This window comes from Heterodontus francisci, chromosome 14 (genome assembly GCF_036365525.1).
Source record: "Heterodontus francisci isolate sHetFra1 chromosome 14, sHetFra1.hap1, whole genome shotgun sequence".
NCBI lineage: Eukaryota > Metazoa > Chordata > Chondrichthyes > Heterodontiformes > Heterodontidae > Heterodontus > Heterodontus francisci.
The window spans coordinates 97,221,481-97,239,384 of NC_090384.1; the positions used below are offsets into that span (position 1 = coordinate 97,221,481).

The 17,904-nt window shown below is 40.6% G+C and overlaps 1 protein-coding gene across 1 annotated transcript in view; it reads right to left on the reverse strand.

Moving 5' to 3' along the window:
• The window catches only part of qser1 (glutamine and serine rich 1), a 144,577-nt gene that overhangs the window by 47,538 nt on the left and 79,135 nt on the right, over positions 1 to 17,904 (reverse strand). The window contains exon 2 of the mRNA XM_068046587.1: positions 6,623 to 6,726. Within this exon, the coding sequence (XP_067902688.1) occupies positions 6,623 to 6,726 (104 nt within the window). The remainder of the gene's footprint in view (positions 1 to 6,622; positions 6,727 to 17,904) is intronic.

A 17,904-nucleotide genomic window follows, 5' to 3' on the forward strand; every position in this document is an offset into this window, starting at 1 on the left:
TTTATTATGTGGTAGGCCGGAATGTGAAGTTAAGATTACAATCAGATCAGCCATGATCTTATTGAACGGCGGAGCAGGCTTGAGGCACCGAGTGGCCTATTCCCACTCCTAATTCATATGTTCATGTATAGATGGCTAGATCAACCGTGGGCAGACAGCCAGAATAAGTACAAGAAAGTCCAGAGTGAGAAAAGGCCATTTGGCCCATAAAGCCATTTCAGCCAGAGCCCAAGTGTTTCAGTTTAGTAAACACTAATTTCCATCACGCCCTCTGAGGGGGGGGGGGGGGCGGAGAAAAACAAGCAGTTCCCTTTCTTAACAGATTAATCCAGCTACTTATTAAAAGACGATTCACCCATCTTCTCTGGGAGTTGCTCCACATGGTCACTAGTCTACAATTAAAATCAACTTGCATTGTAACAGCAGCCAAAACTCAAATTGGTTAAAGTTAAAAAAAAAAACTTGTATTTATGTGGTGCCTTTCATGACTTCTGGATGCCCCAAAGGGCTTTACAACCAATGAAGTACATTTGAAGTGCAGTCATTAATGTGGGGAAAAATGACAGCCAATTTGCAAATAGGCAGGTCCCAAAAACAGCAATGCAGTAATGTCCTGGTAATCTGTTTTTAGCAATGTTGGTTGAAGGATAAATCTTAATCGGGACCCTAGGACACTGCTGCTTTTCTTCAAATAGTGCCATAGGATCTTTTACAGTCACCTGAGGGGGCAGACAATGCCACAGTATAATGTATCATCTGACACTTCCAACAATGCACCACTCCCCCAGTGTTGCACTGGACAGTCAGCTGAACTTACGTACTCAAGTCTCTGGGGAACTTGAACTCATGAACGTCTGACTTAGAAATTAGATTTTTATCCACGGAACTTCTGTTATGTAAACTATTTATTTCCAAATAGACAACCATGAAGCTAATGGTCATCCCAACCTAGCAATCAAAATCATAGCTTGTAATTGCTGGTTTTCTTCTTGTATTTTGCCCAAATTGGGCTTCACACCAAATCATGGTGAGAAATTACTTAGTTTGTCAAACTGCATACATTAACATATTAAACTGCATGTATTAACATTTCAAATAAGCCACCCAGCTATTAAAGTAACTTCATTTTCCAAATGCCACGCTGTGTCATTACTAGCAACATCTCCGGTTTCCCATTCTGAAGCTTAAGCGAAGAGAAAGCAACTACCTTCTTAACTCTACAGCTATTTTCAAAACCCGTATGAAATAAAAAAAAGAAATTCCTTTGTTCAACACGGAGTTCCACTGTTGTTAGGTTCCAAGAAAGAATTAGAGTTGTTGAAGTAAAGTACATAGGATGGTCAATTTTGGATTTAACATTCAGGATCGTTCACAAAAATAGTAGCAGTAAGAGTGCAAGAGAAAGAGATTAAACACGCTTAGTGCAAAGTGCAAGATTGATTGCATGCTGAAAGCAGACAGATAAATAACCTATCCTATCCAGAGAGTGACCAAAGAGCCTTTCTGATATGGGAACAGTACTTAAACCTTTGACAGATTTAGATTTTGCAGAAAGTTAAGAGTTGTTGAGGGGAAAAGTGTTCGGCAGAAGAGAAAATTCAGCTTGTAGGAGGCAGCTTTAAATAAGGAAGTGAATAGTCGTCACAGCACATAAAAATTTAATTTCTAGCACACTTTCCAAGATTCTCTCTCAAAATGTTTATTCTACACATTAAAGTGGATCTGAAGATAGAATCATTTTTGGTTAAGTTAGAAGCAAATTTTTAACAAAACTAATATAATACATTGAAATTTGTCTCATGAAATGAACATAAGATTTTAAGTTCTGATTTGAACTGAACACACTGATAGAACCTTACTGTAAGGATTCCACGAAAATACAGTTACAATGAAACTAGCTACTTCAGTTAAAAGGGGAAAAAAGGATAAATGATAAATAGCCGTAGCATATAACTTCTAATTCATAAATGGGCCAATCTTATTACTGGTTAACAATAAAATAGCAAGAAAATTATAATTAGGTCCACAAGAAGGATGCGCGTTGTACCCACAGCTTCACATCATGCATTCTACATGCATTATATTTTAGGCGAGCACTAAAAGTTAGATATGAAATTCAAAAATTAATACTGATGCATGAATTGCATACTGGTTTTGGCACTGCAGTGTGTGAATTTATCTGTAGTTTGTGGAGTTTGGATCACCACTTCTGGAACAAATTACATCAGGAATAAGCTTCACACGGAACATATCTGATCAGTTTAGAGGGGACTCGCTGCTTGACTGGACCAAGCACATTTTGAACTATACTTCAAAAATGCAACAAAAATTGTATCTACAATAAGTAGATAACTAAAACCCACAGTCTCCAAAGGAAGCAAGAACTTGGCAATTCTGTAGTACTGGGGACTACATTATTTTTTTCTCCCTTCCATTATCTTTTTTAAAAATTATTTTGTTTATTCTGTAATTATTCTTGTGGAAGAGCCTGTCACTCCAGAATTGGCCTTTATAGCCACTCCAGGCGCTGCTTCACAAACCACTGACCACCTCCAGGCGCGTATCCATTGTCTCTCGAGATAAGGAGGCCCAAAAGAAAAAAAAAGAAAGAATTCTTGCTTATTTAGTCAATTTTGTTTTTTAAAAAATCTCTTCCTGCTTTTATTTGTTCCTTTATCATCAATTTTTGGTCCTTCGAATGCTTGCCTACTGCTTTCCTCATTCCTTGTCACCATTTGATTTTTTTTTAAAACTGTTTCCTGGTCTGCTCTTCCCTATGTGCATTTTCTTTGATCATTTACTGCATAGTGTGCATAGATATAAGCACTAGAAAATGCAACCAGTCTTTAGAGGCAATAGAAACAGAGTGGAAGAAATGCTGCTTAATGGAAAAATTTCAAGTTGCTACAGTTTACAAAATTGACAATACCCTTGGACCGAGCACTAGTCCAGTTCAACAATTAAAAAATGGAAACTGAGAAGGAACATGCATAAAAACCCACATTTATATGAGAACAGGAATCCATTGAGATCTTTGGGGTTTGCCAGGTTAGATTTGTGTTCATTTCAGGCCAGTCACGGACTGTGAGCAGTGTCACACAAATTCTCTATTCCATATTTTTCTGTATCTGCTAACTCAACAAATGTTATTTTTGCTGTTGTGTACAACCAAAGGAAAAGGTTTTGTATATTTCTGTTGGACAGTGGACTCTGATTCTTAAAAGCTGGATGGATGTTCCTGTGTCAATATTTGAAAGAGGTCCACAGAAGACTGTTAATATTTTCTTTCCCCAGGAATCTTGAAACCAGTGACATAACAATTGAAAGAGTTTCTTGTCATTTTAATTGTATCTTTACTTTAAGATAAAATTAAGCTAAGAAAATAAATGAAAATGCAGTGGATGAGGGCACAGATTTTCAAAAGGCATTCGATAGGGTGCCACTCAGAATTGTTGGTGAGTCAATAAAATTATGATGTATGGTATTAAAAGGAATCTGGCAACATGGATAGGAAACTGGATGAAGAACAGCAAAGAGTGATGGTTAATGATGTCTTTCAGACTGGAACAATGGGTGTTGCTTGGGACAGCGTTCAGACCACTGCTCCTCTCAAAATATAAATAATTTGGACATGGGCCTACGAGACACTATCAAAATTTGCACAAAATAGGGAGCTCCCTGGCTAAATTTAAAGAGGATTGCAAGCAGCTTCAGGAGGACACAACCAAATTACTATATTGGACAGATAAATGTCGCATGAAGTGACACCAAAGATGAGAAACTTCAGTTTTGAGGAAACATTAGAGTCACTGATGCTCTTTTCACTAGAATAGAAAGCCAAGGGTAGATCTGATGAATTTTTCTAAATTACGAGAGGCATGGTCAATAGAGAAAAACTATTACCACTAGTTGGAAGAATTGGTGACTAGAGTGTATAAATTTAAGATCGCCACTGAAAGGGAAATTAGCAAAATTAGCATTTTCTACACAGGGGTTTGTTAGGCCATGGAAAGTTATACCAGAAACAGTGGTAAAGCAGAATCCACAACAGCTTTTGAATGGGAGTGAATAAATATTTGAAGAAAGAAACAAAAGGACACGCAAAAGGGAACAAAATGGGACGAAGTAGATAAACCTTTTCAAAGAGCTGGCATAAATGTAATGGCCCAAAGACCTCCTTCCATGCTGAAAAAAATTATGATTTCAAAACATTTGCAGTCCTGATCTTACTTCATCAGCTAGCCACCAATTTAATTAAAAGTAGTGCTTCAATGATTTCCTAACCGAACTCAAAATCCAACTTCATCTTAATAGATATTGGTTAAATCAACAAAATGCGATCTTGCACTGCATACTACTCAATGTAGGTATAGTCCTACAAATCCCAACTGTTCAGCTGATGTCATGTTAATAAATTCTGACATTTTAAAAATGGTGGTTTATTTCCCTTTTTTATTCATTCATGGGATGTGGGCATCGCTGGCTAGGCCAGCATTCATTGCCCATCCCTAATTGCCCTTGAGAACATGGTGTGAGCTGCTTTCTTGAACCGCTGCAGTACATGTGAGGTAGGTACACCCACAGTGCTGTTAGGAAGGGAGTTCCAGGATTTTGACTCAGCGACAGTGAAGGAACGGCGACGATATAGTTCCAAGTCAGGATGGTGTGAGACTTGGAGGGGAACTTGCAGGTGGTGGTGTTCGCATGTACTTGCTGCCCTTGTCCTTCTAGTTGGTAGAGGTCGCGGGTTTGGAAGTTGCTGTCTAAGGAGCCTTGGTGCATTGCTACAGTGCATCTTGTAGATGGTACACGCTGCTGCCACTACGCGCTGGTGGTGGAGGGAGTAAATGTTTGTGCATGGGGTGCCAATCAAGTGGGCTGCTTTGTCCTGGATGGTGTCAAGCTTCTTGAGTATTGTTGGAGCTGCATCCATCCTGGCAAGTGGAGTGTATTCCATCACGCATTAGACAGTTACATGAAAAGGAAGAATGTGCAGGGTTATGGGGAGAAGGCAGGGGAATGGAACTGAGGGAATTGCTCTTTCAGAGAGCCAGTGCAGACACAATGGGCCAAATGGCCTTCTTCTGCATGATAACGATTATGATTATGTGATCTTACCTGCACCTACCCTGACTATCCCTTTAAGTATTTTGGAGGTTTCAATGATATCACCTCTCATTCTTTGAAACTTTAGAGAATACAGGCCTAGTTTCCCCAATCTCTCTTCATCAGACAGTCCCGCCATCCCGGGAACAAGTCTGGTGAACCTTCGTTGCACTCCCTCTATGGCAATAATATCCTTCCTAAGGTAAGGGGACCAAAACTACACACAGTACTCCAGGTGCAGTTGAACCAAGGTTCTATACAATTGAAGAAAGACTTTACTACTCCTGTACTCAAATCCTCCTGTGATAAAGGCTAACATACCATTAGTCTTCCTAATTCCTTGCTGCCCCTGCATGTTAGCTTTCAGTGAGTTACTGACAAGGACACCCAGGTCCCTTTGTACACCTTCTAATCTCTTCTCATTTAAGAAGTATTCTGCACATCTGCTCCTCCTACCAAAGTGGATAACCTCAAATTTTTCCACATTATATTCCATCTGCCATGTTCTTGCCCACTCACTAAGTCTGTCCAAATCCCCTTGAAGCCATTTTGCATCTTCCTCAACACATTTTCATCCAGTTTTGTGTCATCCTCGAACTTGGAAATATTACATTTTACATTCAACTGAGGAGTCAGGCGGGGCCTTGGTTTAACATCTCATCCAAAAGACAGCACTTCTGACAGTCCAGCACTCCTTCAGTACGGGGTAGGAGTGTCAGGCTTGATTTTGCACTCAAATCTCTGGAGTGGAACTTTAACCCATATCCTTATGACTCAATGTGCCACAACTGACTACTGGAATGTAAATGTAGTGTTCTAACATTATAGACTATTCCCCTGTATATAAATCTACAATACAACTAAGAATAATGTAGTCATATATTCTTTGAGGAAGAAAACATTTTTTCATAAAATCTGCAGACTGGTTGAGAGGAGAGAAGTACTTTTTGTTCAACATGTCTCCCTAAAGATACTTTGATACTTATCATGAATACTTTAAGAAAAAAAAAATCCTAACAAGAGAAAGACCCACCATTTTGTCTATTTTTGGTCAAACCTCCAAGATCAGATAGTATAGGATCCAAAGCGATACTCTAGAATCGATTGGCGGGCCGGATAGCAACCTCTGGAGGGCCGTATGTTGGACAACCCTGTTCTAGATGAATGTGGTGATGCCATTGAAGTACAAGTGCTTTCTATATTTTGAATTGACTCAACATATCTTAAAACATGCTGTGACCTTGGACTGTCTGGGGAACCAACCTAGAGCCACCTGACTGGAAGAAATTCATGCTACCAAAGTACACTTCATATTTATTTGTTGTTTAAAAATTAGAAACTGATGCCAAAAGTTGCTGCATGAAAATAGTTTTCAAAAGAATTTTAAAACCATACTCAAGGGAATTAACAGACGACTCTCATACGTTCCTAATGCACAGACACTTTTACAAATAGCACAGGTATCCACTTTTTAATTTAAAAGAAATTACCCAAAATCACAATAGAAATTTTGTACCTGTGGGGTGATGTGTAGTGGTATAGCCAGGCAGCTGATGAGATGCTGCGTAAGCCGGTCTATGAAGGAGGTCAGTTTCTGGATGTGCAACTCCATAGCTCAAACTGAAAAGAAACATAAAGATAAGTAATTTAATCATTCAGATGCAACAAATGTGTTTCTTTTTAAATGGTGAGGTGGGTGAAGAAAAAAAGAGCAAAGACAAAACTAAGATTTAAGTTAAAATAAAAATGCATCCATTTTAAGTTGCTCAAATGGCCGAGAAGCGTAACACCCGTAACTCAAAAGAAAGTCAAAAACAGGTCATTTTCAAGTTTTAAATGATAATAGTCAAATACAAAAAAGAGCCAAAACGGAGATGAAAATAAAAGCAGTAACACATAGGAAGTGGAAAGCACTGTAACAATCTTTTACAAAACTGCTAAGCATGGACAATTGTGTTTAAATACAACAGCAATCACAATGATGTTGTCATTAATCTTAGTCATTGCAAACTCCTTCACTCGAGATTGCATATCTCAGCGATTTGAATATGGTACAGTTGTGAGGTCATAGAGTCATAAGAGTTATAGTTACAGCAGCACAGGAGGCCTTTCAGCCCATCGAGTCCATGCCGGCTCTCTGGAGAGCAGTCCCACTCCCTGGCTCCATCCCCATTGCCTAGCGGGTTTATTTCCCTCATGTGCCCATTCAATTTCCTTTTAAAATCAATAATCTCTGCTTCCACCACCCTCATAGGCAGCGAGTTCCAGATCATTACCATTGCTGCTTAAAAAAATTCTTCCTTACATTCTCCCTGCATCTCTTGCCTAAAACCTCAAGTCCTTGTACCATTAGGTAATGAGAGCAGCTTTTCTTCGTCTAACCTATCCAAACCTGTCACAATTTAGTACATCTCTATTAAACGGCCCCTCAATCTCCTTTGCTCCAAGGAGAACAACTTCAGCTTCTCCAACCTAACCTTATAGCTAAAACCCCTCATCCCTGGAACCATTCTAGTAAATTTTCTCTGCAGCAACATTTTTGATATGACCTTCAGGAACAAAGCTATAATCTCCCATTTACAAAATGTAGCTGCATAACTATTTTCTCACTATCTCCATTTTTTCCTTCAGTAAAATTTGGGCAATAAATATGACCACAAAAAAGAACCAATCAAAACCCTTTCCCCACCTTTAGGTCCTTTGAGCAGTCATGTTAGGTCCCAGAATCTGGATGCATTGCATGGAGTCAGGGTAAGGATCAACTGTATTTCTATTCCAATCAATTCCAGACAAGTTTACTCTGCCCCAACATCAATTTTCTGTGACTGTATTTGGCAAATGCAGTATAAAGCATATAGCTGAAAACCAGCTTGGTGACGGGCCAAACTGTGACAGCAGCTTAAGCATGAGCCCAATTGTCCAGGGACAGCTTGGAGAAGGGGTGCGGCTAATAGTGGATTTGGGTGAGGGCAGACTGGAGCTGGCATGGCAGTTGGGGTTTTGGGGTGTGGGTGGGGGAGGAGAAAGAGGGGGGGACATATAGGGCCAACTCAGGATGGAAAGGACATTTTTTTTTTTAAAGTAAGACAGCAAACATCCCATAAAATTGCTCAGGATTACACCAACTGGCCAGAAAACTTCAAGAGGACACAGAGTAACCACAAAACTAAATTCGCATCCCTAAGGCCATGACAAGGTTAGGCCTCAGAAGCAAATCTTGATAAAGCTACTCCTCTTCGGTTGGAAAAGTTGTAAGTCGGAGTTGAAATTTTCTTGCTTTTAATATCTGTTATGCTAGAATGTTTTTAAATCTGTGTGTAGTCAATTGGCTGAAGAAAATATTGAGTAATTTGATTAGTTTTCCCTTTCATTTATTGACGGCTTGTTGCACACTGCCCATTAAATTTGCAGTTATTTGAAACTCAGGATTGCTGGTTACTGCTCACCACTTGTTGGTGGTCATGTTTCGGGAATATGCGGTTTGCCTTTAAGGCTTGCAAAGGATTTAAGAACCAGCAAGCCTCAGGAGTTATAGAAAGGTGCATTATCATTGCCTTAGAAACAGCCATTTGAAGACTGTGATTCAAAGGGTGCATTCTCGTTACCATAGAAACAGCCACTGGGAGTGAGTCTCATGCGATACATTTGTTACAATTCAGTTTTGAACTGGCTCTTGGTTGAAGACAGTTTGCTCTAAAACACAGACAGACAGCTGTGATGACAGCACCTGGAAAAAGAGCTCTCAACCATTTAAACTGAAGGAAGAGAATTTTAGTCTCCTTAATTATTATCTCTCAAAATTCTAGAACATCAAGCCAAGAGAGAGATCTCTGGTAATTTAAACTGAAGGAAGGGAAGTTAGACTGTGACAATCTTTTATCCCTCAAAAACTCTAAAGTCAGCTTGATTCCACTGAAAGTGTTTGCAAGTCGTTAATTGTTGAAATTTGCTGGAGAAGGACAGCAACATTCTGTGAGGACTTCGAGCAACATTGGACTGTAAATTTACAAGGACTCTAATTTGGCTGGGTCTTTCTTTAATTTGGAAAGTTTTAAATGATATGTTAGCCGATCTGTGGAGCAACGGGATTGAATTAACAGCACGTTGGTCCCACCACAATCAGAATTGTATATTTTGATTGGGGGCTTCGACTGGAGTGGTCGGTCGTAAGAGTACATAATGCAAATTTTCAGTTATGATTTGTTGCTGTTCTATAAACATGAACTTTAAGCCAATTATTTCCCAGAAGTTTGCTCACATGAAAGTGCGACTAAATGTGTACTAATGTACCATTTTAATAAATTGTATAGATACCAACAGCTTCCAATGAACTACATCATGGGTAGTCATGGCTGGGAACAGTGTGATGTGTAGCTACAATCCTGGCCTATTCTTATAGATTAGGATGACCTGGATTTGCCAGTCATTTATAATCAGAGACTAATTATAATTTTTGTAAATTTCAGGCTACAGGTCACCGCTTCTTTCTCATAAAGGTATTGTTTTGCACCCAGCGTGAATTCTGAAGGGTGACTAACATGCTAGAACACAAACAGTAAACTACTGAAGCATTTACAAACAAAATTATTTTTACCCAGACTGTGCATATTCTAAATAAGCAACTAAAATGCAGTTATGGAGAATAAAAATTTATTTCTAAGTCTCTCACTGAAACACTGTCTGATTTTATGGCAAGGTTCAACTTTACTGGCAATTAAATACTGTCAATTGGTAAACATGCCATAATAATTGTATTCATATAAATTGTATGCTGTAATTTTTTCCAATCCACTGGGCAAGATGGCACAGGCCCATCACAAAAATCTGGCTGCACAGCAATTGTTTGCATTGCAAACTACTTCTGGTCTCTAATTTTCTGTGTCAACATGCTGTCTTTCTCTACAGACTCATTTACACAGGGCCACAGTGAAAAATAGTGGGAAGGGGACAAGTAATGTTAAAAAGACAAGCCTTAAGGCTTTGTGCCTTAACGCGCGGAGCACTCGCAACAAAGTGGATGAATTAATCGCGCAAATAGATATAAACGGGTATGATATAGTCAGGATTACGGAGACATGGCTGCAAGGTGACCAGGGATGGGAAATGAACATCCAGGGATATCCAGTATTTAGGAAGGACAGACAAAAAGCAAAAGGTGGCGGAGTTGCATTGCTGGTTAAAGAGGAAATTAACGCAATAGTGAGGAAAGATATTAGCTCAGACGATGTGGAATCTGTATGGGTGGAGCTGAGAAACACTAACGGTGAAAAAACATTAGTGGGGGTTGTATATAGACCCCCAAACTGTAGTGGTGATGTTGGGAATTGCATTAAACAGGAAATTAGAGATGCATGCGATAAAGGAACATCTGTAATTATGGGTGACTTTCATCTACATATAGATTGGGCAAATCAAATTAGTCACAATACCGTAGAGGAAGAATTCTTGGAGTGCATATGGGATGGTTTTCTGGACCAAAACGTTGAGGAACCAACTAGAGAACAGGCCATCCTAGACTGGGTATTGTGTAATGAGAGAGGAATAATTGACAATCTAGTGGTGCAAGACCCCTTGGGGACGAGCGACCATAATATGATAGAATTCTTCATCAAGATGGAGAGTGATGTAGCTGATTCTGAGACAAAGGTCCTGAATCTCAGGAAAGGAAACTACAAAGGTATGAGGCACGAGTTGGCCATGACGGATTGGGAAACATTACTTAAAGGGATGACTATGGATAGGCAATGGCAAACATTTCAAGAGCGCATGGATGAACTGCAACAATTGTTTATCCCTGTCTGGCGCAAAAGTAAAACGGGAAAGGTAGCCAAACCATGGCTTACAAGGGAAATTAGAGATAGCATTAGATCCAAGGAAGAGGCATATAAATTTGCCAGGATAAACAACAGACCTGAGGATTGGTAACAGTTTAGAATTCAGCAAAGGAGGATCAAGGGATTGATTAAGAAGGGGAATATAGAGTACGAGAGCAAGCTTGGGGAAACACAAAAACTGACTGTAAAAGTTTCTATAGGTATGTGAAGAGAAAAAGATTGAAGACAAATGTAGGTCCCTTACAGTCAGAAACAGGGGAATTTATTATGGGGGAATAAAGAAATGGATGACCAACTAAATGCACACTTTGGTTCTGTCTTCAGAAAGGAGGACACAAATATCATACTAGAAATGTTGAGGAACACAGGGCTTCGTGAGAGAGAGGAACTGAAAGAAATCAGTATTAGTAGAGAAATGGTGCTGGGAAAATTGGTGGGATTGAAGACCGATAAATCCCCAGAGCCTGATGGTCTGCATCCCAGAGTACTTAAGGAAGTGGCCCTAGAAATAGTGGATGAATTAGTGGTCATCTTCTAAGATTCTATAGACTCAGGAACAATTCCTACAGATTGGAGAGTAACTAATCGAACCCCAGTATTTAAAAAGGGAGGTAGAAAGAAAGCAAGGAATTATAGTCAGCCTGACGTCGGTAGTGGGGAAAATTCTAGAGTCCATTATCAAAGATTTTATAGCAGAGCAGATGGAGTACAGTGGTAGAATCGGGCAGAGTCAGCATGGATTTACGAAAGGGAAATCATGCTTGACAAATCTATTAGAATTCTTCGAAGATGTAACTAGTAGAGATGATGAGGGGGAGCCAGTGGTTGTGGTTTATTTGGACTTTCAGAAGGCTTCAACAAAGTCCCACATGAGAGATTAGCATATAAAATTAAAGTGCATGGGATTGGGGGTAGTGTATTGCGATGGATAGAAAATTGGTTGGCGGACAGGAAACAGAGTAGGGATAAATGGGTCTGCTTCTGAATGGCAGGCAGTGACTAGTGGGATACCACAGGGATCGGTGCTAGGACCCCAGCTATTCACAATATATATTAATGATTTAGATGAGGGAACTAAACATATCTCCACATTTGCAGATGACACAAAACTGGGTGGGAGGGTGAGTTGTGAGGAGGATGCAGAGAGGCTTCAGGGTGATTTGGACAAGTTGAATGAGTGGGAAAATGCATGGCAGATGCAGTATAATGCGGATAAATGTGAGGTTATCCACTTTGGTAGCAAAAACAGGAAGGCAGATTATCTGAGCGGCTATAAACAGAGAGGGGAATATGCAGCGAGACCTGGATGTTCTCGTACACCAGTTGCTGAAGGTAAGCATGCAGGTGCAACAGGCGGTAAAAAAGGCAAATAGTATGTTGGCCTTCATAGCGAGAGGATTAGTGTAGAGAAGCAGGGATTGTCTTGCTGCAATTGGCGAGGCCACATCTGGAATTTTGCGTGCAGTTTTGGTCTCCTTATCTGAGGATGTTCTTGCTATAGAGGGAGTGCAGCGAAGGTTTATCAGACTGATTCCTGGGATGGTGGGACTGACGTATGAGGAGAGACTGAGTCGGTTAGGATTATATTCGCTGGAGTTCAGAAGAGTGAGGGGGGATCTCATAGAAACCTATAAAAGTTCAAACAGGACTCGACAGGGTAGATGCAGGAAGGATGTTCCCGATGGTGGGAGAGTCCAGAACCGGGGTCATAGTTTAAGGATACGGGGTAACCCTTTCAGCACTGAGATGAGGAGAAATTTATTCACCCAGAGAGTGGTGAGCCTGTGGAATTCGCTACCACAGAAAGCAGTTGAGGCCAAAACATTGTATGTTTTCAAAAAGGAGTTTTGGGTCTAAAGGGATTAAAGGGTATGGGGCGAAAACTGGAACCAGTTGCTGAGTTGGATGATCAGCCATGATCATAATGAATGGCGGAGTAGGCCCGAAGAGCCAAATGGCCTACTCCTATTTTCTATGTCTCTATGTAATGAAACAAGATGACTTTTTGTTTTTAAAAAAAGTTACAGTACTTAGCTGAATATAAAACCTAAAAGGCCTATGCAAAATACTACGAGTAGCTCTTTGTAAATATAAAAAGGAGTTAAGTTACCAACAACCATGATCTACAACAAAAAAAACTTCCTCCCTTTGACACACACCAGTGTCTTCATGCAAAAAGCAGTTCAAACCTTGTGATAATAAAGCTACCCAACACCTGTAAACTCCCTTATTTAATTTTTGTAACCTTTTCTTTGCCCTTTTATTGTGTGCACATCATTTTTACCTGTCTTTCTGGATTAGTGATGGATGTTTGGGCATTTTATGATAGTGCAAAATTAACACCTCACACAATTAGACATTTGAGGGGAAAAAAACAATTCCAACATCTGATGAAAATAAGTCATCTATAAATTTGATTACTCCCTGATGAAGTTACTTAGTCTTTATTGGAAATGAAATATATTATATAAATACTTAATAATGAGCATTACTGTCACATACTGAAATGCTGTGAAATTGAAGATATATTTGTAACAAAATGAAAAAAAATGGAAAATATAAGCATTTCTGTAGTAGTAGTTATCTGACCAAATGATGAAAACAATTAAACATTAATTTCATTAGCTCACAGCCATTAGCTATTGGGGTCTTAGTCTTATACCACGTTAAACTTTTGATTTTATAGAACAACTGGAATCTTGGAAGCTCTAATTCGTGGACATTATATAAAGCCACAGGTTATTTTCCCTGTCATAAAAACCCATCTGGTTCAGTGATAGCCTATGGGAAGGAAACTCACCGCCTTCACCCTGTCAGGCCTTTATGTGACTCCAGACCCACACCAATGTGGTTGCCTCTTAATAGCCTTCTGAGACGGCATAAGCAATCCATGAAAGCAGCTCACCATCACCTTCTCGAGGGTAATTACGGATGGGCAAAAAATGCTGACGTTGCCAGTGACGTCCACATCCTGTGCATGAATCACAGAAAACGTTTCACTGAGCAGCTAGAACTCCTGTTCTAGTTTGATCTAATGTGGTAACAGTGGCTAGTGTCACTCTAGTGAGCTTACTGTTGCTTGGTTTAGTGATACATATATATATATATATATATATATATATATAAAATTTTAAATCCTGTTGGAATTAAAACTGGAGCATTCTTGTTTATCTCAATAACCCCAGCCTAATTTTATTTTAGCACGCAGTTCACCTCAACGAGGTGTGAATGGAGCACTTAAGACTCTATAACGAGCAACTTTGAAACTGGTGTTAATGTAAATGATCATGGTCATCACTTTTTGACTGGTGGATAGTGTGTGTGTTGGTGACTATATAAGATTTTTCTTATCAAACGTCTTGTGAACATCCCGCATCAACTTTTGTTTTTTTTTAAAAAAAGGGTCTAGTTACTTTTTGATGCTAAAATAATAGCTCTTACGGATTGAAGAGAAAATCTTCCCTTTTCTCTCTAAACAACAGTATTTCCCATGTCCAGCTCATTTACTGTTTTCCAGTTACCATTTTATGCTTCAACACTGGGTCTGGGCCACTGTCAGTGAATGACTAAGCATTAACCAGCTCTGTTGCTAGGATTTGATCTGCTGCATATGCATCTTTTTTCAAGTTTGTGGCTGGATGACAGCATATAAGAGCAATGAGTAAGAGGCCAGAGTAGATATTGCATAGATAAGTACTTTCCAATTATTTCCCTTTGTCACCACTTTAAAAGACAATACCCAAGAAGCAAGGAGGCGAGATCTGTAGAATAGTTACCTAGAGACAGAATGAAAGACAGAACTTGCACTTATGTAGCACCTTTCACAGCATGGACTCGATGGGCCAAACAGCCACCTACTGAGCCGAAAATGACTATCTAACAACGTCTCAAAATACAATTAAGTGCTTTCAAAGTGTAATCACTGTTGTAATGTAGGGAAACATGGTAGCTAATTTACACACAGCAAGATTCCACAAACAGCAATGAGATAGATAATGACCTGTTTTAGTGATGTTGGCTGAGAGATAAATACTGGCCCGGACACCAGAGAGAATAATCCTGCTGCTCTTGGAATCGTGGTATAGAACCTTTCGTATTCACCAAGGCTGCAGATATGACTTAGTTTAACACCTCACCCAAAGGCCATGTCTGTTCCCTCAGTACTCAGCTTAGATTATGTGTTCTAACCTCTGGACATAAACCCACAACCTTATGATTCAGAGGTGAAACTTGTACCTTTAACACAGTAAAATGTCTCGAGGCACTTTACAGGCGTGTAATTGGACAAAATTGACACCGAGCCAAAGGAGCAGAAAGCAAGATAAGTGACTAAAAGTTTGGTTAAAGAGTTAGGTTTTAAGCAGCATCTTAAAAGGAGTGGCATAAAGGTTTAGGGAGGGAATGGAGATTAGGGTCGAGACAGCGAAAAGCATGGCTGCTATGGTGGGGTGCAGGAAGTAGGGGCTGCAGAAGAAGCCAGCGCTGGATGAACGCAAAGATCTGAGGGTTGTATGGCTGCATGAGAGTACAGAGATAGGGAGATACAAGACCATGGAAGGATTTGAACATGAGGACGTTTCTTTTTAATATATAAATCAAGGCATTGGGAGACTGGGAGCCAATGTAAGTCAGTGAGCACAGGACTAGTCAGCATATATGCGAATCCTGAGGTGCTTTTGAATGATGTCGCTGAGGGGCAGCATGCAGATGAGAAATAGGAGAAGGCAAAAAAAAGAGATCCTTGGGAGTCTCCTGGGCAGTACTGCAGGGCAGAAAGAGAAGCAATTGTAGGAGATTCTTTGACTACAACTACACAGATAAGAGTGGAACCAAGCTGTACCACTCAGCTAGATGACGGAGGAGAGATACTGGAGGAGAAACGGTATGGTCAAAAATGATGAGGGTGGGGGAAAATAGTGCTGCACAATTACAGAGGATGTCATTCGTGGCTTTGATTAGGGCCATTTCAGTGCTGTTGCAGGTGTAGAAATCATAGAAAGTTTACAGCTACCTTGAAGGGCTTAGTGAAATTTGAAATGCCAAGATTGGTTCATTTGTCAAAATGGCTTCCAGCTTCTCAAAAGATGCTTGGCACTCCCCTGGTTTTCTTTTTCTGTAGCAACTCTGTTAGTGGAGCAGTTAGGATACTAAAATTTGCTACAAATTTTCAGTAGAAACCACACAACCCCAAAAACCTCATGATTTTTCGCTTAGTCTTAGGGGTAGGGAACTCCATCAATGCTTGTACTTTCGCAGTTCTTGGCAACACTTGTCCTTGCCCTACTATATGCCAGAGGTAGGTCACTCTCACTTTAACAAATTAATTTTTGGCAAAGTTTATTACAAAATCAGCTGACTGTAATTTTCTAAACAGAGCTTCCAGTTGTTCCAAGTGTCACTGTATACCAAGGTAAACTACTGTTAGGAACATTGGCTACCACTTGGTTCATTAGTCTCTGAAAGGTTGCTAGTCATTTTTTTTATTAGCCCAAATGGCATCACTCGGCGTTGGAAAAGACCACCTGGTGTGACAAAGGCTGATATTTCTTCAGCAAAGTCCGGCTCCGTTCAGGTGCAACCCATCCAGCCTGTACACGTCCCATCTCCCCCAGAGCTGGTCCCAATGTCCCAAGAATCATAGAAAGTTTACAATTCTATCCAAAGTCCTCCTTCCTGCACCAACTTTCCAGCCGCACATTCATCTGTCTTATCTCCTATTCCTGTACTCACTTCCGTGTGGCAATGGGAGTAATCCAGAGATCCTGCTTGCTAATTTCTTAACTAGCTCAGTAAACTCTTTCTACAGGATCACATCCCTCTTTCTACCTATGTCATTGGTACCAATGTGGACCAATGTTCACCCTCCTCGCTCAGGATGCCCTGCAGCCGTTCAATTACATCCTTGACCCTGGCACCATGGAAGCAACACACCATCCTGGATTCACGTCTGTGGCCACAGAAATGCCTGTCTGTTCCCGTGATTATTGAATCACCCATCACTCTCGCTCTTCCAGTCTTCCTTATGCCCCCACGGTGCAGCTGAGCTACCCATGGTGTCATAGTCTTGGCTCTAACTGATCTGAAGAGGTTGAAAGGTGAAATTCATAGAATCACAGAATAATACAGTGAAGAGGCCCTTCAGCCCATTGAGTCTTTCTTTTTTTTTTTTTCTTTTGGGCCTCCTTATCTCGAGAGACAATGGATACGCGCCTGGAGGTGGTCAGTGGTTTGTGAAGCAGCGCCTGGAGTGGCTATAAAGGCCAATTCTGGAGTGACAGGCTCTTCCACAGGTGCTGCAGAGAAATTTGTTTGTTGGGGCTGTTGCACAGTTGGCTCTCCCCTTGCGCCTCTGTCTTTTTTCCTGCCAACTACTAAGTCTCTTCGACTCGCCACAATTTAGCCCTGTCTTTATGGCTGCCCGCCAGCTCTGGCGAATGCTGGCAACTGACTCCCACGACTTGTGATCAATGTCACACGATTTCATGTCGCGTTTGCAGACGTCTTTATAACGGAGACATGGACGGCCGGTGGGTCTGATACCAGTGGCGAGCTCGCTGTACAATGTGTCTTTGGGGATCCTGCCATCTTCCATGCGGCTCACATGGCCAAGCCATCTCAAGCGCCGCTGACTCAGTAGTGTGTATAAGCTGGGGATGTTGGCCGCTTCAAGGACTTCTGTGTTGGAGATATAGTCCTGCCACCTGATGCCAAGTATTCTCCGAAGGCAGCGAAGATGGAATGAATTGAGACGTCGCTCTTGGCTGGCATACGTTGTCCAGGCCTCGCTGCCGTAGAGCAAGGTACTGAGGACACAGGCCTGATACACTCGGACATTGAGTCTGCACCAATGCATTAAAACACCTGACCTGTCTACCTAATCCCATTTGCCAGCACTTGGTCCATAGCCTTGAATGTTATGACGTGCCAAGTACTCATCCAGGTACTTTTTAAAGGATGTGAGGCA